Genomic DNA, 23810 nt, shown 5'->3' with positions numbered 1-23810 from the left:
ATTGGATACAACATCGTACATTTTAAAATATCTTCATAATGCAAACAATTTTCAGAATGAAGAGCCATGTTAAAATTCCTTGAAGTTGATCCTAGATTAGTACCATTTCCTGAAATGACTTTGGTCTTGTTCAATATTGTTGTTTACCGGTACTGCAATTAAAACAGTTCTTGGTATGATCGTTAGGGACCAAGAGAATGAGGAAATGGGTGAATATGGATATGTATTTATTGATAGTTACATGCCACTGTGGTTGAAACATCCGCTGGTGCAGCGTTCCAACTTATATACTCTCTTTCCTAGCGTTTTCCCCATCAAATTTGGTCCGCTGTTCTTCTACATTTTCGCCATTTAGCCCTGTCTAAGACGGTTCGAGGGTTGAGTTCCTCAGCACGCATGTCTTAATGATGTTATTTATCAATGGCTTCAGCGGTCTTACTCGTCGTTAGCGCCCACATGGGTCAGTACGGAGGGCCGTTTTTATTACTGAGCATAAGCCGAGCCTCACTCGCTTTCTCTGCGATTGGGGAACACTAAGTTTCCCTCTCATATGTTCATTTCTGACATGGTTCAAGAGAGTCAGCCCCAGTGACCACAGCAACATCCTCATCTCCATTGTATGGAAGCTGTCTCCATGTTTCCTTGTCAAAGGGCGACATTCTACTCCATAGAGAGCAACTGATATCGAAAATGAAAATCAACAGCCTGTTTCCAGGCAATCGATCGGGTCAGAAATGGAATGAATGAAGCCCTAATCTAGCGGCGAGGATAGGAAATGTGCCGGCTGCCGAAGCCTGCCGCACTCCTTTGGGGCAATGATAAATGAATGACAGTTGAAATGAAATGTTAATGAAGAGTGTTGCTGGAAGGAAAGATGACAGAGAAAATCGGAGTACCCGGAGAAAAACCTGTCCCCCTCCTCTTTGTCCAGCACAAATCTCACACGGAGTGACCGGAATTTGAACCACGGTATCCAGCGGTGAGAGGCCGGCGCGCTGTCGCCTGAGCCACGGAGGCTCCAGCAACTGATATTATCACAATATAAAACAATTAGGAGACATAATGGCCGAGTGACATCATCATGGGCTTCTCGGCAAGACAAGTGCGGCTCGAATACTAGCCTATTTACTATGGATTTTTGAATGAAATTTCCAGTCACTGTCGTTCGGATTCAACGTAAAACAGGAACTTACGTGGCTATGATCTGGATATAAGCAATTATGCAAAACTATCAACTTATAATGTACTTAATTTCAGAGAGAGAATTAATTCCGTCTTATATTTAGCGTTTGTAACGAAATGAGCTCTCACGAAAGCCCTAAAATTAATATTAGATACTTCTACATTGATCAAGTTAACTGTGTAATGAATATGGAATTGCGCTATTGATACTGACCATTAATTTCCATTGTTGCTTTTCGATAGGCTTTCCAATCTTATTCACGTATTTTCCAGATCTTACTGTTATAAAATAGACAAAATATTATCGCACGAAATTTTCAAATGTGAGTCTTCAGATGAACTTTCCTTACGTCGCACACACACAGATAGGTCTTATGGCGACGATCGGATAGGAAAGGGTTAGGATTGAGAAGAAAGTGGCCGTGGCCTTCAGTAAGGTACGGTACCTTCTATCTCCCGAATGCAAGTGAAACAATGAATTCAACTACTAATAAATAATTGTATTTGCTTTACGACCCACTACTAATTTTACGGTTTTCGGAGACGCCGAGGTGCCGAAATTTAGTCCCGCAGGAGTTCTCTTCTGTGGTGTAGTTGTTAGTGTGATTAGCTGCCACCCCCGGCTATGCCACGAAATTTGAAAAGTGGTACGAGGGCTGGAGCGGGGTCAACTCAACCTCGGGAGGTCGAGGGAGTAGAGGTGGGTTCGATTCCCACCTCAGCCATCCTGGAAGTGGTTTTCCGTACTTTCCCACTTCTCCTGCAGGCAAATGCCGGGATGGTACGTAACTTAAGGCCACGGCCGATTCTTTCCCTCTTCCTTGTCTATTCCTTCCAATCTTCCCATCCCCCCGCAAGGCCTCTATTCAGCATAGCAGGTGAGGCCGCCTAACCGAGATACTGGTTATCCTCCCTAGTTGTATCCCCGACCCAATGTCTCACGCTCCAGGACACTGCCCTGGAGGCGGTAGAGGTGGGAATCCTCGCTGAGTCCGAGGTAAAAACCAACCCTGGAGGGTAAGCAGATTTATAAGAAGAAGAAGAAGAAGAAGAAGAAGAAGAAGAAGAGAAGAAGGAGTTCTCTTACGTGCCAGTAAATCTACTGACACGAGGCTGACGTATTTGAGGAGCGAGCCAGGATTGATCCTGCCAAGTTGGGATCAGAAGACTAGCGTCTCAACCGTCTGAGCTACTCAGGCCGGCTAGTTGAACTACTGACATTGAGGACTGTACCCGTGATGATCAAACATTGTGAATGTTTCCTGTTTCTGACAGCAAGATATTCGGATTTATATTATACAATTTAACATATCGCATTTGGAGCACTCATTCAAACATTTACCAATTTGCGCAATTCTTCATTACCTGGGTACCAAAACAGCTATGTTTCTCAGACAATTATACTTTATACTTCAAGCTGATACAGTAGTCATTTGGTAACGCAAATCATGAAAAATCGGTGGTGGTAGTGATGATGGTAGCCTATAGATTATTTTTCGAGCGGGTCAGAAATGGAATGAATAAAGCTCCCATCTAGCTGCGAGGTTAGGAAATGTGCCGGCTGCCGAAGCCTGTCGCAGTCCCCTGAAGCAATGCTTAATGACTGAAGATGAAAAGAAATGATATTGGAGAGTGTTGCTGGAATGAATGATGACAGGAAAAACCGGAGTTACCGGGGAAAAACCTGTCCAAACTTCGCTTTGTCCAGTCCAAATCTCTCACATGGAGTGACCGGGTTGGATTCACGGAACCCAGCGGTGAGAGGCCGGCATGCTACCGTCTGAGACACGGAGGCTCAAGATTGAAATATGAACTAAAATTATAGAAAGAAAAATAAGAATAAAAATAATACTAAATTATTCGAAATCATTTATGAAAAGACTAGGTGAGGAACTGATAGGAAATCTGCAACCTGGGTGACAGCCTTACATGTAGATCAGTCGTAACTGGTAGATAGATAGATAGTAGATAGATAGATAGATAGATAGATAGATAGATAGATAGATAGATAGATTGATTGATTGATTGATTGATTGATTGATTGATTGATTGATTGATTGATTGATTGATTGATTGATTGATTGATTGATTGATTGATTGATTGATTGATTGATTGATCGGGCGTATTTCATGTTATTGATACGAGGATTAGTTCAGTAAATTGTAAGTGATTTCTGGTTCAATTGCATTACGATATGAATTGTAAGATTATAGCAAGTAACTTGGACAAGTGATTCTGTTTTAAAGGAGTGCCAATGACAATACTGAAGTCTAGTCGAACCATACTGCATCTCGTGCGTTGTTTATGTTCAGTGTGTTAGACATGACAGTATTCTCTGTGTGCAGTTCCTTTATTGCTTTTCTAAGAACCGGTACGCAGGATTAAATACGAGTAATGTTGTCACAAAAACAAGATAGAGTGGAAGTACGGTACATTTCTGTCCTAGCGGATATATCTACTGCTACATGCACGGAGTGAGTTATTCCTCTGCTATAGCAACAGTCTCGGAAAAATCATGGACTGAAATAAACTACAGAAGTTATCACGCAGTCAGTAAAAACACTAGTTTATCGTGGTTATTGCTGTCATTTTTGATATGTGTTCCTAGCTGCAGAGCCTTCGCTCGCAATGAATACCTTTTTATTTTGTTGTCTGTTCAATATCGTATTCATACAAGTAAGTTTTCTCTGAAGCTGGAAAAGTAGCGACCGTCTGCTTGGTGTGAAAATAGTAAAATAGAGAATATAGTCTTCTGAGAGGGGCGGGAGGTGAATCAAGTCCACCACCTCACGACCGGTACTGTGTAGAGATGAGAAGAATGCAAGAATGAGGAATGTGGCCTGCAAGCACGAACTTCCTGTTCTGCCCAGACAGATCGGCTCTTATCTGCTCTTATTTGCTACACGAAAACATTGACTCACACTTTACAGTTCGCTGGATTACAACTGACAAGAGCGAAGAGCTGCCAGTAGAAGACCATATAAAGTCGCCTGGGTAGTAGCGGAGTTGCTATGGTAACCATTGCATCACTGGCTCTGCTGGTGAAAACCCCTTCGCCCCGTGCCTCACCGGGCATGTGCATTCTTCTGATCTCCCTACAGTAGCAAACTCGCTTGGTGACATGAGAATGCCAAGCAAATAAGTTAAGGAATCAGCACTGACGACTTATATTCTGAGTTACTTTACCCACTTACTGGAAGAAAATTCTGACTTAACTGTTTTAATTGGCTTCCCAATGCTACAGTCAAAATGTGACACACACATACATACGGCACAGGCTGGTTAAACACTCCCCTCCTGATCTCAAGTTTGCGAGAGCGAATCCTAGCGAAGTCAGTTGCCTAAATTCTAGGAACTCGTGTTAGAAAATGTATTAACACTAGAAGTAAGGAAGTGAAATATTCAGGCACTACGACATTCCCTTATGTCCGACAATAGTTGAAAAAATGGCGGCAAGTTGCTGTATGTCGTACCGACACAGATAGGTCATATGACGACGATGGGATAAGAAATGGCTAGGAGTGGGAAGGAAGAGGCCTTGGTCTTAATTATGGTACAGCCCCAGCATTTTCATCGTATTAAAATGTGAAACCACGGAAAACAATTTTCCGGGCTGCCGACAGTGGGGTTCGAACCCACTATATCCCAAATGCAAGCCCACAACTGCGCGCTATTAACCGCACGGCCAAATCGCTCGGTCTTGAAAAAATTAATAATGTAATTGGTTATAAGTTCTGCTAATTATTTCTTATAATTTTCCGAAATATCGAGCTGCCGAAACGGTTGTTTCTTTATGTGCCAACAAGTCTGGAACACCTTCGGACTGAGACGGGAATGAACCCCGCCTCCTTCAGCACACTGTCCGCAGGGGAAATATTAAACACATCGATTATTATTATTATTATTATTATTATTATTATTATTATTATTATTATTATTATTATTATTATTATTATTATTATTATTATTATTGTCTCAGTGTTGAGCCAGCCTGCTGACAGCAAGATCTGAAGGTATATCGCAAGGCATTTAATTCATCATGCGACTTACAATCGCTCCCTTGTCGACTTAATCTTATGCGTAAAAATTTGTCCAAACTCCATGGCGGTTTTCCTCAGCAGTTATAGTGCATTCTTCTAGTGATTATATAGTAGGTTGCTTCTTCACACATTGGACAATTGTAGAAGGTGTTGATTTTACATCCCACTAACTACTTATTTATGATTTTCGGAGACTCTTAAGGAGGGTTACTTTTGTTACCCTGATTGTTCCATAGTTATTCACTGCTCCCACTCACTTTTAAGCCAACCATAACGTCAGAATTAGACCCTTCTTTATGTAGTTCTCTTCTCTGGTGCACTCGAAAACAACTAGTGGTGAAGTTAATTTTTGGAATTTGTGAGATACTAAATTTCTTTCACTCTTATCAGGTGATAACTGAGATTCATACTAACATCAGAATATTTAATTTCCGACTATAAATTTATATCATCTACTGAATTCCGAGAACGCATTCCTTAAGATGGCATATTTTACATTGTTCTGTGGAGCTACAGCCGGAACATTGCATGCAATTTGTTTTACAGATTATCATTAAGACTTTAATGGGGTACTGTACTTTCAGAACAATGTCTTTAATATTTATGTTCTAAGCACCAAGAGAAGAAATTATGATTCCACTTTATTCCGTCTTGTACTCCCGTTTATTTAATTTCAGACAGTGGACTAGTATCCTTCCAGTTTACTCTTTTCTTTGGGGGGGGGGGAGAATTTTACCCCTACATTTTCTGTAAATTATTTTGAATGCATAAAAAACTAAGGAGAAACGTGATTATGGCTTTTATTGTATTTCAACCACCTTGTATAAATGACCGCCGGCCGCGTGGTGGAGGGTAGCGTGCCTGCCTCTTACCCGGAAGCCCCGGATACGACTCCCGGCCATATCAGGAAGATTTCCTTGGATCTGAGGGCTGGTTCGAGGTCCACTCAGCCTACACGATAAGAATTGAAGAGCTATCTGGCGGTGAGATAGCGATCCCGGTCTAGAAAACCATAAATAATGGCCGGAAGGTTTCGTCGTGCTGACTACGCGACACCTCGTAATCTGCAGGCCTTCGGGTTGAGTAGCGGTCGCTTGGTAGACCAAGGCCCTTCAGGGCTGAAGTTCCATGGGGTTAGGTTAGTTTTGTATGTAAAATGTAAAATATTAAAAATACAGTGAGAATTAAGAAAAACACGAAATAACCAAGGTATTCTTTCATGTAAACTCAACTACGTAAAAAGTAGCCGGTAAAGAAAAATTTAAGATTTTATATTCTTGAGATGCAAGGATATTCGTAAAATGTGGATAGCCGATGATCTAAGGGAATCCTACCAACTGCACAGTTCGTCCTATTTCATACAAGGTTATTTTAGAAGAAAGTCGTCGTCTGCAATGGCCAGTTCTTGAAAGTAAATCATAATTAATTCCATGTTTTATACTGAGGCGAATGCTATGTACGTTAATATTATAATATGCGAGAAAGAGATAGTTTCAGTGAATAAGTTTGGAGGGGATAAATGTGTTACTACTGAGCGAGTGACCGCGTGGTTTGGGGCAAGTAACTGTCAGCTGGCATTCGGGAGATAGTGGGTTCTAATCCCGCTATCGGCACCTTGAAGATGATTTTCCGTGGTTTCCTACTTTCACACCAGGCGAATGCTAGGGTTGTACCTTAATTAAGGCCACGGCCGCTTTCATCCCACCGAGCTCGATAGCTGCAGTCGCTTAAGTGCGGCCAGTATCCAGTAATCGGGAGATAGTGGGTTCGAGCCCCACTGTTGGCAGCCCTGAAGATGGTTTTCGGTGGTTTCCCATTTTCACACCAGGCAAATACCGGGGCTGTACCTTAATTAAGGCCACGGCCGCTTCCTTCCCATTCCTAGGCCTTTCCTATCCCGTCGTCACCATAAGACATATCTGTTTCGGTGCGGCGTAAAGCAAAAAAATAGCTTTCTTCCCGCTCATCGCTCTTAGCCCTTTCCTATCCCATCGTCGCCATAAGACCCATGCAAATTCTAAAAGAAAAAATTGTTACTGTACAGGGAGAATATATTTTAGCCCATCTGGTGCCCGTGATCATTAAGACTTCAAAGTCTGACACCGTGGTTAACCGGTTCGAGTCCCGTTGGTCGAAAGCATGTTCACCATCATGATGCTGGTCGGCAGGGTAGGCAAGGTGGTAGTATACAATTTTGTAACGACAGTACTAGATTGCCTGCCAAAGGCCTGGACTCAATTCCAAACATCTCCGCAATGTAATGAGGGCATACAACGCTGGTAATGGTGATTCATTAGTCGGCTTTGTCAAAATGGATATACTGTGCTGTTCAATATTCCTAACTAGCGATGGTTTATTCCATGATCGTCCTTAAGGTTTAAAACCGCGTGGGCATCGGTACCTGGTGCTGTTCACCGGCTTTCATCCTCTCCCTTCTTGCTATACCGCTTTTCACAAGAGTTTAATCCTGATGTAAACAAATAGGCCGAGCACCTTGGCTTTGCACGTGGGCATAGACGTAGTTGATTGGACAAGCAACCGTCACACTCATTTGACTGTATCTGAGCTCGGAGGAAAGTAGTATGTCGCATTAATTTGATTTGATTTTAGTTTATTACATTTAGAGAGTTTGGACGAGTACGTTATCAGATTAAAATATGATTGTCATATATACCGGTATATATATATGAGTTTAAAAAATATAGTAATTAAATAACGAGAAATCAAGTCACAACGCGTGGTGTAATACAGGAAGACTTCTCGTAGTGAGGGAAAGTCCCAAGCTGTACAGCGTGGATGGAGATAAGCAGTGTTGCCAACTTATTTTTTCAAGATCCGCTAAATACTACTAAAAATCCGCAAAAATTCCGCTAAGAAATCCTATCTCAAATAATGAGCAATAAAAATGAGGAATAATAATAATAATAATAATAATAATAATAATAATAATAATAATAATAATAATAATAATAATAATAATAATAATAATAATAATAATAAAAGTAAATGTCTGCACTCACCTGATCTGTGAGTTTCACTGGGATTAACTCCCTGCCCGCGAGCCGGCGAGCTAAAACTAGTAGACGCTTTAGTGCCGGGTGAAAACTAGGTGAATCCCCTATCTCAGGGGCCACACACAGAACAGGCCAGTTCATTATGCTCCTCTGTCACAGTTTCATTATCTGTCGTCATTCGTCAACTAAGATATAAGTCCCCGTTTCATACGCGTTATAAATTTATGACACCATGATCTCATAATATAAAATCCAAATAACATGTTTTCCTCATGTGACTGCTAGCTCCTGACAAGAAATACGGAATAGCTCGGAGAAAGATTGAAGTACAAATTTAAAAACCGTAAAATGGATAAAACACTAAATTCCACAAAAAATCTGCTGTCCGCTAAATTATATATTTCTCCGCCGACATAAGAGATAAAGTGTTGAATCTTGCAGCAGCAGTCAGTGTCAGTATTCATAGTGAGAGGAATGGAGCAGGTAGGACCACCTCGTGTAGTGAAGTACAAAAGAGGAAAACCGCCTAGAAGTGACCATAGGGAGTGCATTGTGAATGTGTTCAATAAACTAAGTGAACAAAATCCAGGTTTAGTCGTTTATTCAGAAGTTCAGATCTTCGCACTGTTGTCGTATGCCATGCGCAGTCCCGTACGTCCGAACACGAGACGTTGACGTGGTGGAGTTCGGTACTACACGTTCAGCGAATCACAACTCTTTTTTTGGCGGAGGCGCAGGCCCCGATTTACAAATGGGCGGACTGGGCATTTGCCCAGGGCGCCAGTTTCTGAGGGGCGGCGACCGGCGGATCGAGTAATTATGGACTGCGTGAATTACGTCTTAAATTCATTTCCCTCAAATTACTTTTACATTCAACAAATTATTCCAATTATTTTATTAGACTATATAAAACACTTTAACCTATTCTAACTTTTAAACTTGAATTTAATCTATATATTTCAGTTTTATGAAGAAAACGTGTCTTATTTCTAAAATTATTTACTTACATACAAACTATCAAACTGAACCAACGGTTTTTTAAAATAAAAATAAAAGCAGCCTCATTCTTATTTGGCTGTTATCTTTGTTTGGCTTGATAAGTTTAATTTTGAGAACTGTATTTCGTCGGCTTACTTCTAAAACTTCGTATGTCCCGATGCACTTCCTACGCATTATTTTCGTTAAGGCTGGCCACGCCTCCCGACCACATATGGAGTTGCAGTCCATCAGAACAATTTTCATTGTGATCAATTTAGTCTGCTGATGTGTAAAGGAAAATGGACCTTACCATACTGTATAGTAGGGATGTTGTTTTCATCACGTATTTACGCACTCCTACTGTATAATGCATTTAAGGTTCATTTTCCTTTACACTTCCGCACAGGAAAATGAATACAACGAAAATTGTTCTGATGGGCTGCATATCAATATGTGGCTGGGAGGCGTGACCAGTCTTAAGGAAAATAATCGGTGGAAAAAGCATTGTGAGATACGAGGTTTTAGAAGTAAGCCGTCGATTTGCATAATGTGCTGTTTTAGAACTCATAATCTTGAAAACTGTAATATTGAATTTGTAAACAATTATTCTTAGAGGAACAGGAAAACGAGCAGAGGGGCGGGCGGCTAAATATTGTTTGCCAGGGCGCTAACTACTTGAAATCGGGACCTGCGGAGGCGTCGACATACCATGTTTACATCAGGATTAAACTCTCGTGAAAAGACATATATTCCTTTCGTTTTATTAACTTCTCTGATGAGATTGACGTCAGGAAGTACATTCAGTAGTAAAAAATTGCTACGAAATTTCATCTCAGTTCATACCCGAACCCGCAGGGAAAGGAAACAGAGATAGGTAGATAGATGGAGAGAGAGAAGGGAAGAGATTGTGTTTTGTACTACCAATTTGCTTACTTGATGCATGAAGGACGCACTAGAACTGACGCAATACGTAATAAATGAGATCTATGAAGGCGGCCATGAAAGCTCCTGGAGCAGTTTCCCATATCCGTAACGTCCCGGCTATTTGGTGTAGTTCTATTTCCGCTGCTGAATACTGAATCAATTCCCGCGTTGTGTGCTTCACCAGAAATGACACTCTCGTTTCAAATTCAATTCAGTCAGTCCCAGACACAAAATCGAAATACATTCTTTTAAATGGCAGACCGTCCCGGGTTCGATTCCCGTCAGGGTCGGGAATTTTAACCATAATTGGTTAATTTCGCTGGCACGGGGCTGGGTGTATGTGTCGTCTTCATCATCATTTCATCATCATCATGACGTGCAGGTCGCCTATGAGCTTCAAATTTAAAAATCTGTATCTGGCGAGCCGAACTTGTCCTCGGACACTCCCGGCACTAAAAGCCATACGCCATTTCATTTTTCACCTACATACATACATACATACATACATACATACATACATACATACATACATACATACATAGGTACAGTGCTTCTTTATCACAGACTCTTACACCATTTAGCGTTCAATCATTAAGCCTCAGTAAGAGCCTCCACAATCAGCATTTTACAAATAGCTGTCTAGCCGCGTTTATTTCCACACCAGTTATCATTAAAAACTAATTTGCGACGCCTAACGTGTTAATCTCCTAGGTAACATATGCTCCTTCATTCGCCTCACATATTCTCACCACCGAAATGGGTTTATAAGCACATCTTCATCCACGGAGTATATTCTAGCTTTTGTCTACTCATTGCAAATACCCTTCTGTCAGTGCTCCTAGCTGTTTGTTCCAGCTATCATTCTAGCAACATTCTTGTCTGTTACATCCATGTTAAGAATAAAACTGCTACGAATCCACCCAGCGTTTGCTCCCGTACAGCAAAGTTGCTGTGAAAGGAATCCAACGCAAAGTTAAATTCGTCCGACAGTTTACTTTCTTTTTACAGAATACCGTTAATCGTAACTGCGAGCTCACTGCTTTAGTTTTCCGAAACCCAGATTTTATTTCAGTTAGTGTACTACCATCCTATGAAAATGCATATGAAATATACTTGAAATTATCTGCCTGTTTTATTTTCATATTCCGTACCTGGCATCCAATCTTCTTCGGTTTCTTCCCAACTTGCATCATTTTGGTCTTCATATTATGTTAGCTGCAACCTTACTTCAAATATCATACTACAGATTTCGAGTCCATTGAGACCAATTCAAAGCATAGCCCAAACTGCTTAATGCCTTTCCACTCAACTCAATCTCTCCATATAATCTATCAACAAGAAGGGTGAATAAAGAGTCCTTGTAAAATAATTAGTGAAATACTTACATCAGTTTCCATAATCTTTGATCTAAATGTTTGCAAAAGAGGAATATTATTTTACTGTCTGTCAGAAATAATGATTCCTCAAAAATGCTTCCTTATCAAGAAACATTTCTTATCGATTGGGAGGGTGGTTAAGCAAGAAGTAAGTGTTTAGTGTAACTTCATCCAAGAAATTCGCATCTGAGGGTGTGAGGGCAGACTGCTCCTTGTCCTGCTTGCCCACTCATCATTGACCTCTGTTGGCCAAGGCTGTTGTAGCGGTTCGCATAGTCGTGCTGTGAATGGAGAGGAGAACCTTACCGTAATGTGACCAAGCCGAGTCACGCTCGTATTCCTGGACACTCTTACAATAGTGTCAACCTCATGTCAGGCGCTGCCCAACCCACACTTTTCTAACCGGAAACTACAACTTGGATTCTGGTTCAGTCCAAAGACATTTATCTTATTCTAAATTCAATATATTGTAAGTCTGCGATCATAATTTGTTGTGTAACATGTTGTAAAACAATTTTGTATAATGCTCAAAGGTTATTTTCAACAAGTATCAATCCAACCTGGAAGTGATCACGCCCGTGAATTGCTCACATTAGATGCTCTGGGTGGATTTCGATAAGTAAGCGCAAAAATGAGCATTTCAACCAAGTGAGAAATGCTCGTAAAAATTCTGGGAACGCATATTAGAGCATCATTAGGTGTTCTAACCAGTAAACAACGAAGCAGTCTCACCAAAACTGGATGTTCATATTAAAGCAGTAAAATTATATAACAATTAACTAGCATATACTTTTACAATTAAACGGAGAGTGGGAAATGCAAGAATTATGAGGTTTTTACATGTCTCTTATATGCAGTGTGTGTATAACCACCGATAGAAAGGATACAAGTTACTATTAATTGTTAGGGACTGGATAATATTGCAGAAATATATCGTCCCTATGCATAGCAACTGTTATCTTCTCCATACATCGATTCTTTAAAATGATTTCCCAAAACAAAATTTTATGGCCTTCCGGAACACCTGTTATTTATGCAACTCATCCTATAGACCTTGATAGCGGACCTCTTTTACGATTTTCGGAGATACCGAGCTGCCAAAGTTTTGTATCACAGGAATTGTTTTGGATGATAGTTAATTTACCCACACGGGCCTGGTGTAGGCCTATTTGAGCACCTTGAAATATCACCGAAATGATGTGGGATCGAACCCACTAACTTGAGCTCAAATGGCCTTCACTTTACAATCTGAGATACTCAACATGACTATTAATCTCATAATCACAAGCCATATGACCTAAATCTTTACCTGGGAACCGGATCCCAGTAATGTGAGTGGAACTTTTAGAATAAATGCCGATCTATTTGAGTAAAGAAATCTAATCCCTACTACTTAGTATACTGATAAATATTTCTATAACAGTCAAATTTCGTTGAAAGCTGTGGTTGATTCTACAGGTCCCAGTAATTCCTACAAATGTCTCTGTGGGTCTCAAGCCTTTGGAGGACTGTATAAACTGGATCTACTTCGAAATTCTACAGTAAATCTTGAATGTATAAGCTTGGAGTTTATAGGGATCTTCCGTAGCTCATATATCCTGCACCGACAGCAAACGTTACCTTGAATATTTGAATTAGTCTCTTCGAGGATACGCCCCGGGATATTTGACTAATAATATCACTACAATGATTTATACAAGTAAAACAACAGAAAATTGCTATCTTCATACCCTATTACACAACATTCAACATTATTTCACCATTAAAGTTATCGAATGAATTCAAGAAGAATTCCCCTAATATACCGAAAGTAGTTTATATATTTTATGAATTCCGTCCGCCTCTGTGGTGTAGTGGTTATTATGATTATTATGATTATCTGCCACCCTTGGAGGCCCGGGTTCGATTCCCGGCTCTGCCACGAAATTTGAAAAGTGGTACAAGGGCTGGAACGGGGTCCACTCAGCCTCGGGAGGTCAACTGTATAGAGGTGGGTTCAATTCCCAACTCAGCCATCCTGGAAGTGGCTTTCCGTGGTTTCCCACATTTCCTGCAGGCAAATGCCGGATGGTACCTAACTTAAAACTACGGCCTCTTCCTTGTCTATCCCTTCCAATTTCCCCATCCCCCACCAAGGCCCTTGTTCAGCATAGCAGGTGAGGCCGCCTGGGCGAGGTACTGGTTATTCTCCCCAGTTGTATCCCTCCGACCCAATGTCTCACGCTCCAGGACACTGCCCTTGTGGCGGTAGAGGTGGGATCCATCGCTGAGTCCTAGTGAAAAACCAAACCTAGAGGGTAAGCAGATTAAGAAAGAAAGAAAGAAAGAAAGAAAGAAAGAAAGAAAGAAAGAAAGAAAGAAAGTTATGAATTCCATACAGCTGGAAAACACATTCTTAAGTCGTTGTACGGCCTCACTACAAGCCAACAGACCGGCTACTTGACTGGATGGTAAGTCCAGTGACTCTTATCTCAGAAGGCCCTGAATTCGATTCCCGGTCAGATCCGCAATTTTAACCGTAAATGGTTCATTGCTTTGGCTTGAGGATTGGGTGTTTGTTCTGTCTCCAATATTCCTATTCCTGCAGGTCAACCTCCACCATATCATGCTAACACACGTTGTACCGTACATGACAGATCCCGTCCATCCTCGTCGGAGGGTCTGCCTTACGAGGGCTGCACCAAATTAGCAATAGCCACAATAAATTATTAAGTAGTAGTAGTAGTAGTAGTAGTAGTAGTAGTAGTAAAAGCAGTACTATTACGAACCAATAATTGGAGTGCTGGAATGCTGCCCACAGAAGGTGCTCATTATCATGAAAATAATCCTATTTTTCCACATACCTCGTTTTCAACAATTCTGACACCAACCGTCCCTGACTGAATTGTATCCCTCTACCTTGAGCCATGGAGTTGAACACCTATCCAGCATCGCTATGTTTCAATCCCACTACACAGTCAGCTGATTTAGAATTTTCTATATGCGGAATTTGCCTGGAATTAAAACGAGAAACTACGGTGAATCATCCTCAGGGTTCGAACCACTGTAACTCGAATGCAAGCTTACAGCTACTTGACCCTGATCGCGTAGCCTGTATACACGCTTATTGCCTCTGCATTATGATACTATAGCTCATGACATTTTTACACACTCCATGTTGCTCTGAAAATCCATACTATTCCATCGCTCCGGATTCGTAGGACAAACGTTGGTACTTGGCAAGTTATTTTCACATGACATCATCTAGGGCGTCACGAACTGAGCGGCACTTGGTCAGGATCAGTTTAAACTCGCCAACAGCAAGGATCTCTCTTGAGAACACAGTGACAACGAGACCGGGCGGTAGCTGGGAGATAGTGAGTTCGAGCCCCGCTGTCAACAGCTCTGAGGATGGTTTTCCGTAGTTTCCTATTGTTATTTTTAGAATTTGCTTTACGTCGCAGCGACACAGATAGGTATTATGGCGACAATGCAATAGGAAATGACTAGAGGTAGGAAGGAAGCGGCCGTGGTGGACTTAATTAAGGCTTGACTAAGAGTGCTCAAATTCCCTTTTCTTCATGATTACCGGCAGCTATGGCTGCTCCAACACCTGTATCAGCTTTAGTACATTCGTCAACATTGGTTACAGCGGAGGTTTATTTGTTGATTCGGTTTAATAGAGCCTTTGTTGATACTTGATTATCTAAATTTTTACTGCTTATAGCTGGTCTTACTATATTTATAGCGGGTCTAGGAGCTAATTTTGAATTTGGTTTAAAAAAGATTATTGCTTTATCAACTTTAAGACAATTTGCCTGGTTACCAAAGTTATTAGTCTCATGATTCGAAGGTCAAACATTCCATCTACAATAGCAGCACGGGCTTTCGACATGTTTGTTTTCTTCGAAACAATTCCTCGGTGACTGGCAAAACTTTTTTTGTTGCTAGTTGCTTTACGTCGCGCCGACACAGATAGGTCTTATTGGACGATGGGACAGGAAAGGGCTAGGAGTGGAAAGGAAGCGGCCGTGGCCTTAATTAAGGTACAGCCCCAGCATTTGACTGGTGTGAAAATTGGAAACCACGGAAAACCATTTTCAGAGCTGCCGATAATGGGGTTCGAACCTACTATCTCCCGAATACTGGATACTGGGCGCACTTAAGCGACTGCAGGTATCGAGCTCGGTACTGACAATTCTGTAAGAAAGTAGAAACATATTCATCAATACAGGGAGGAGAGGTAAAATAAAACTTTAAATTTAAAATGAATGACGTCTCGATTTTCAACTCCATAACAACCCTACGCAAAGTGTTGAAGAACACAAGAGCAACTTGTGCTTGAACAGCATACGGCGCGGTGGCTGAAGCTACCAGTCTTGTCTCAGCTACCGTTAACCTCCAGTTTCTTGCCGCAGCCTCTAACAATTCCTGCACTGCACTGTCTCAGTTTCCTCAGTGCCTCCACATTCCACAGCCATGTGGAGCCAGCGACATGTTGAATGAAGATGAACGCGAACAGTAATCGTATTGTTAGGTCAGGTTTATAGTAGTTACCTAACATCGACCTGATATCCTTAGTTGTTTGTTTTTGTTCGTTTTCATGAGCAGATTAGACATGCAAGATACAGTTTTCGTTGACAGTTTTCCCAGTGGTTCACTGAGAGCTTTTCCCTTCCCTCTCCTTCACACTTTCTTTCTTTTTTCCTTTCTTAATCTGTTTTTCTCCAGGGTTGGTTTTCCCTCGGACTCAGCGAGAGATCCCACCTCTACCGCCTCAAGGGAAGTGTCCTGGAGCGTGAGACATTGGGCCTGGGATACAACTGTGGAGGATGACCAGTACCTCGCTTAGGCAGCCTCACCTGCTATGCTGAACAGGGGCCTTGCGGGGGATTGGAAGATTCGAAGGGATAGACAAGGAAGAGGGAAGGAAGCGGCCGTAGCCTTAAGTTAGGTACCACCCCGACATTTGCCTGGAGGAGAATTATGGGAAACCACGGAAATCTACTTCCAGGATGGCAGAGGTGGGAATCGAACCCACCTCTACTCAGTTGACCACCCGAGGCTGAGTGGACCCCGTTCCAGCCCTCGTACCACTTTTCAAATTTCGTGGCAGAGCCGGGAATCGAACTCGGGCCTCAGGGGGTGGCAGCTAATCACACTAACCACTACACCACAGAGGCGGTCTGAGTACCGGTTTTGCATCCCGAAAATATGTTAACTTCCTAGAAAAGAAGTGTATTTATTTTAATAATCTCTCATCTCTTGATCAACCAGCTGCGCTACTAACACATATCTTTTCAAGTCTAAATGGTCGGTCTGGGGGTGGAGGGGTAGAGAAGGACGGGGGATACAAGTGGGGAGGATGACCAGTACCTCGCCCAGGCGGCCTTCTGAAATGACCATGTCAGGCATAACCCTGAAAGCATGAAAGTGGGTTCCAAGAATTTAAATATTAAACGTAGATAAACGGTTGAAAACAGGGTCTGCCTGGCCGAGGCGGTAAAGGCGTGCTCGGTTCGCCCGGAAGGACGTGGGTTCGAATCCCCGTCAGGTAGTAATATTTAAGAAACGAGATTTCCACTTCCGGAGGTGCATATGGCCCTGAGGTTCACTCAGCCTACACCAAAAATGAGTACCAGGTTAATTCCTGGGGGCAAAGGCGGCCGGGCGTAGAGCTAACCACTCTACCCCATCACGTGCCGCGGTTAACAATGGTGGAAGCCTTTACCTTCCACTCCTCCAAGGGCCTTCATGGCCTGTACGGAGGTGTCTTTATCTTTGTAAAAGGTTGAAAAGAACAACACCTGCGCGATATGTCCCCTCATGCCATTTGTTCATTCATTGTTACTAGAAACCTTCGTTTAATCATTTGGAATTCATTTCCAATTAGAGAAGGCTAATGGTAATGCAGTATACTATTTATTTACCGCAACGTACAGTATGTATTATGACTCCCTCTTTCTTAGTATCGTGGCTGTTGAATTCATTACAGTAGTCTTTCGGTGTAGTGCATAATAAAACTGAAATAACGTTACTTAAATGGTTGTTCTTATGTCTCTATTCCTCCGCCGAAGAACTAGTACCATAAAGGCCCGTTCATTCAGAGTAGAGCACTGTTGCTTGTACTGTTATGTGATTATACCTTCAGTAACATAGAACGACTGATACTTGTTTCGTAGTTAAGGCAGACAGGACGAAAGACAGACAAGTTCTATAAAATCCAGTTTTTCCGACACGAATCAATGACTTGTGTGGTATGGTAGTAGTGTTGTGAGATTTAAAGTCAACGGCGAATTAACTCTCCTCCAAAATTCACATTCATAATGGCAAATTCTGTTGTAACAGGTGATGAAATACGTGTATTTATTTATGTAGATATATAAAAAGTAATTTTAAAACTTTAGGTGTTACTGAAAAACAAGTCATCTTATGGAGATGGTCAAATATCGTAGGAAGTGACTTCTGTCAGAACTAAAATCTATATCTTTGTCAGTGTGCCAGTAACGTTGTATGAAGTATACATTCCGGTGAGTGGTGAATAACTGTATGTTATTGTTTTTACAGAATTGTTGCTGAAAGATGGGAGTTGACAGGAATTATAACATTGACATTAACCTTGAAATGAAAATTAATAATGATTTTGTGTAGAAATGTTATATTTTTAATTCACCATTTTTTACTTCGTGAAATCTAAAATATGTCCGCCTCTGTGGTGTAGTGGTTAATGTAATTAGCTGCCACCCCCGGAGGCCCGGGTTCGATTCCCGGCTCTGCCACGAAATTTGAAAAATGGTACGAGGGCTGGCACGGGGTCCACACAGCCTCGGGTGGTCAACTGAGTGGAGGTGGGTTCGATTCCCACCTCAGCCATCCTGGAAGTGGTTTTCCGTAGTTTCCAACTTCTCCTCCAGGCAAATGCCGGGATGGTACATAACTTAAGGCCACGGCCGCTTCCTTCCCTCTTCCTTGCCTATCATTTCCAATCTTCCAATCCCCCACCAAGGCCCCTGTTCAACATAGCAGGGGAGGTCGCCTGGGCGAGGTACTGGTCATTATCCCCTGTTGTATCCCCGACCCAATGTCTCACGCTCCAAGACACTGTCCTTGAGGTGGTAGAGGTGGGATCCCTCGCTGATTCTGAGGAAAAAACCAACCCTGGAGGGTAATCAGATTAAGAAAGAAAGAAATTTACAATATATCAGTAATTTAATATATGTTAACTCATTAATCGTTTTGTAATACATCACTATCAGAAATCGCCTTTGAACACAATTACCAGGGTCATTAATCACCATCACCTGACTTAACAATTGTCGTTGTCCGGCTCCATGGCTAAACGGTTAGCGTGCTGACCATTGGTCACAGGGGTCCCGGGTTCGATTCCCGGCAGGGTCAGGAATTTTAACTATCATTGGTTAATTTCTCTGGCACGGGAGCTGGGTGTATATGCCGTCTCCATCATCATCTCATCCTCATCACGACGTGCAGGTCGCCTACGGGTGTCAAATCCAAAGACCTGCACCTGGCGAGCCAAACTTGTCCTCGGACACACCCGGCACTCAAAGCCATACGGCATTTCATTTACCTACTGTCGTTAATTGAAGTGTACTCCTTTGTCATCTGTTTATGCTTATCACATCCTGGGTTCCAGATCACGCTAGCGCATTCTAGTATTACTGCATACCAACGCCATTTATATTCTTCAGTGGAAAGAATTAAATTGCACGAATTTATTTTTGTAGTAATTAGTAATATGAATCATTATTTATTTAATATTGAATTCTATTAATATTTTGATAACTTTCAATATTGGGCCAATGAGCGATCATTTGACCTGGGTTGCTATAGCCTCCGTCTGCTAAATCATCTCTGTAACTCATCATTCTATTATCATGTCTCTTTCTCACTCTCATACCCATCTATGCAGCACGAGTATGTAGTTTAAGTGAGCTATAAAAGGAAAAGATGAATTTTCAGTCTAGTCATATCACTGGAAAATTTGTCCTTTCGATCAACAGACCTGCACATAGCGAGCCGAACTATATAATTTTCATGCAGAATACTAGGTCTACACATTAAAATTAAAACAGTAAGGTGATTGCTTCCCTCCTTTCCCGCTCAAGTGGCTAAGTCAGACGATCCCTTGCGATAACAGATCCTGGATCTGGATCAATTCCTAATGCAGTCCATTGATATCGCTTAAGTGATAACAACCTGTCTTTTACTTGCTGGTAATTTAATACACGCTATTTAAGGACAAAATTCCAGCTCAATGGCTCTGTTTTGACCGATTCGCCAACCAAGTTTCAAATTTGAATACGTACAGTAAACAGATCGCGTTGTTCGGGAAGTGTGTTTGCTGCTGCCCAAACTAGAACTGTAATTACTGTTGACAATTTTCAACCAAACGAGCCGATGTGATGTGCTGTTGATATACTCCTGTTCATTCTATGTGATGGTGTTCCAGGCGGCGGGCGTGTCCGCTGGGAGCGGCGACATCTGGCCTCTGGAGCGACCCGAAGGAATGCCAGCCATTCAGTCCCTAGAAGTGATGTGTGGAAAGGACCATATGGACGTCCACTTATCGTTCACGCATCCGTTCGAAGGTATTGTGTCCTCCAAGGGACAATATGCAGATCCGCGCTGTGTTTACGTTCAGCCGTCGACAGGGAAGATGGCCTTCTCTTTCCGGATCGCATACGCACGCTGCGGGACCAAGCCAGACTTGCACGGTCAGTTCTACGAGAATACGGTGGTAGTGCAATACGACAAGGACCTGCTGGAAGTTTGGGATGAAGCTAAGAGGCTGAGATGTGAGTGGTTCAATGATTACGAGAAGACGGCATCCAAACCACCCATGGTCATCGCTGATCTCGATGTCATCCAGCTTGATTTTCGAGGTAAGTGCATATAGGTCTAGTTGAAAGTGATTGGGTAAACCTTGCAAGACACGAAAATTTCAGAAAATTGCGGACTTCCCTACCAAAAAAAAAAAAGTAATATGAGGAAATCTACAGTCAGAGATTTAAGAATGGCACGAGGGCTGGTGTATCATTCCCCTTCATTCTAGGTGTGCCTAAAAAGAACTACACAGTCTTAGTACAAGGACACATCTTTTAGTTAATAATTGCTAGTTTAGAACCACTCGATTTGTAAAAACTATATCGTGGCACGTCTTTATGGTGTCTCATTAAAACATCTGTGAATGATCATTTATTGCGCGATTCATATTATTATCAAAAGAAAAAAAAACAGCCCGTTAAGATATTTATAACATTATCTAGTGTATTGTTCGGAATCTTATGTAGTTTAACATACCACATTAACGGGATAGAAGAACTGTATTTCGAATTGAAAGTGTAAGTCCTCGATTCGTAGACAGGTCTTGGGATAGAGTATTTGTAACTTCCTTCCATCCAAACGAAACGTTTCGCAGAGAACTGTGCTCTGCTTCATCAGAAGAAAATCTCGACTGTCCACGAGAAAGGCTTCTTAAACAGTTCAGATTTGAAAAAAAAATGCTCTTATCAGTATCAATTATATAACACGATTTCCTATTCTTTTATTCATGACACATTATTATTTTTTTGAACCACACACATAATACATAATACTTGAAACTATATCCATTAGTTCGAGTCTAATGTTATAACATGTCCTTGTCGTAAAATCTACTTTGTCATAAAATCACGGAATTATCCTTTTAATAATTGCGGTCAATAAAAGATTCCATACACGGGTGGGATCTTAAAGATAATAACATATTATTTATCCATAGATCTGGGAACCTGTAAGGCTTAGACCTAATTGTAATATTAAATGAGAACTGGGAAAAATTTTGATCGTTATAATGATGGGTTGTTAGAAACATGGAAGAATGTTAGTTACCCCACCAGGTATGTGGATAAGAGAAGGGAGATAAATAATAAAGGGTCATAGAGTTACCTACGGCTCAACGATAGGGATTGTCTCATAGTTTCAAGTAAAGTGTCGTTATGAACATATTGCCCATGCTAATTACTGACCAGATAATTAAGTGCCCTATCTGCTGATAAAGTTACCCCAGCCCTTGCTTTATACGATGCATTTCACAACCCTCATACTTGAGTCATTTACGGATGGCGTGTTTTAAATAAGACACCATTTAAAAAAAGTATTACTAACCAAGTCATGGTAATTCCTTGGTTCGATATCGACTTAGAAATTTACGGTACTTGTATTGAACCACATGGTATGTTTTTATTAATTTCTTGAGAGAAATTCCAGTCAAATATCAGTGTTTATTTTTTCACTATGAACATATCCTTTATGTATGAATCCTATGATTCTATCATTCGAAATGTATTCATAATTCTATACGAAAATGTGAAAGGACTAGAGAAAATATGTTGATATATGGATAGATTACCCCTTCAAATATTGCTGAAAGGAGCCATTCTGCCACAAATGAGAAAGTTCAATAAGTATCAGGCAGAAAACTGCAATAAGATGCTAAACAAACAAAAAAGATATCAGTGATACGACAAATAACCATGAGTGGTTTAAAATTCCAAAATTCAAAGAAAATAGGTAGGCGATTCTTAGGCAGTAATTTATCCCTATAGAAACAATTGTGAAATTTGTTATGTAACATAAAATATTTTTTGAGTGATGAACATGATAATCCTATCTCTACATGTTCTACCGATTAACGTAAAATAAATTAGTCATGTACATGATTTTTGTGCTATAATTAACAATTTTGGCAGATTTATATTACCATAGATAATCTTACAATAACTAGGCCTGATTAAACAGTAAGATAGTTTTCTGAAACCTTGAACTCATCAATTTAAGTGAGTATTTGATCAGTCATGAAAATCAGTTATGAAAATGCATGTATATTTCAAATGATAATACGTATTAAATACATTAGTTGAATTATTTATTCGGAATTATTTGCTTCTTTATATCTGTACCGTTAATTAATTGGTTATTCCTGCTCAATGTTTCACCGTTAAATTACTAAAGATAATTTATTTTGAAAGCTAATTGACTGATGTTCAATACAAACGAACTTAATAGAATTCAGAAGATACATTCTTAAAAAGTACAACATTTTATTAAAAACGTTTTTGTCTCCCCAATCCGTTTTAAAATGACCGTAAAGTGACCTAAAATGCTGTTTTTAGGTGACAATGTCGACTGCTGGATGGAGATACAACATGGTAAGGGGCCCTGGGCACCTCCAGTAAGTGGTATCGTGCCTCTGGGATCAACACTCACACTCGTGGTTGCCATAAACGATTATCGCGGTAAGTACAACTTAGAGTACTACAAGTGTTGATGTAAAGGAATGACAAATGCTTTAAATAAGTTATTTCTAAATACGCTTGCGTGCTGTTATGCTGAACAGTGTACCATAGAAATTATACTTTTAAAATTTATTTCATAACAAGTGAGTTCTTTTAAATAGTTTCTAAACATTAAATTATGTACGAAATGTGACATTTGAAATTAAAAATTCACAATATTTACTGACTAAAATGGAATTATTGTTTATTAGCATGTGAAATGCATTTGTATTCCTGTATACTAGTAAATCCTTCGCAGTGAAATTGCATGAAGAAATAACAGTCTTACGAGGGAACCTTTTGGAAATGTTTACAATGGAGTTATGCCAAAAGTAAGTAAACAAATAAATATTTCATGAATTAAATGAGTTTCACTAGGATAAATATATCTTAATAATTTCACGCACTTTAGGTACATTAATGCCCAGTAAATCAGAACACCAAGGAAGTTTATTGCATTATTTACACTATACTAGCAGTTACACACGGCTTTCCTCGTGTGGATTTCGTAATTTGATAAAAGAAATCATTTCTTGGTACTGTACTAAGACATTATCTAAAAATCCCTAAAGTATAAAAGCTCACCGAAAAATTGAGTTTCATTCACCCCAGGAACTCCTTGTGAACCACGTTTGTGGTATTGCCTTTTGCGGCTAAGATGATCATGCGACATAGTACTATGCATGTGAGAAACAGTCTTCTCTTAACTCGAAAACAAAAAATAAACTATACTTGGTTCTTTATTTTTAAAGAAGATTGCAAAAAATTCGTGCTTCTTTATTTTTAAAGGAGATTCCAAATACCAGTTTTCATGTCAGTATCTTCTTCAGTTTTTGAGATTTAAGAATCCTCATTAAAGATAATTCAACTTTTTCTTAACTTCCACACTTCCCCCCTTTAGTGGGTTTTCCGAAAACGAAAAAGTACGTGTTTATTTTTAAAGGATATTCCAAATACCAATTTTCACGTCTGTAAATGTT

General features: G+C 40.6%; 1 protein-coding gene across 1 annotated transcript in view; it reads left to right on the top strand.

Moving 5' to 3' along the window:
- m (miniature) overlaps positions 1-23810 on the top strand; it is a 601465-nt gene that overhangs the window by 559326 nt on the left and 18329 nt on the right. Inside the window, exons 3-4 of the mRNA XM_067153037.2 lie at positions 19965-20397; positions 22669-22791. Of these exons, the coding sequence (XP_067009138.2) occupies positions 19965-20397; positions 22669-22791 (556 nt within the window). The remainder of the gene's footprint in view (positions 1-19964; positions 20398-22668; positions 22792-23810) is intronic.

Source organism: Anabrus simplex, chromosome 1 (genome assembly GCF_040414725.1).
Source record: "Anabrus simplex isolate iqAnaSimp1 chromosome 1, ASM4041472v1, whole genome shotgun sequence".
Taxonomy (NCBI): Eukaryota; Metazoa; Arthropoda; class Insecta; order Orthoptera; family Tettigoniidae; genus Anabrus; species Anabrus simplex.
The sequence above is the reverse complement of the archived record's forward strand: the minus strand, read 5'-3'. Positions and strand labels throughout refer to the sequence as shown.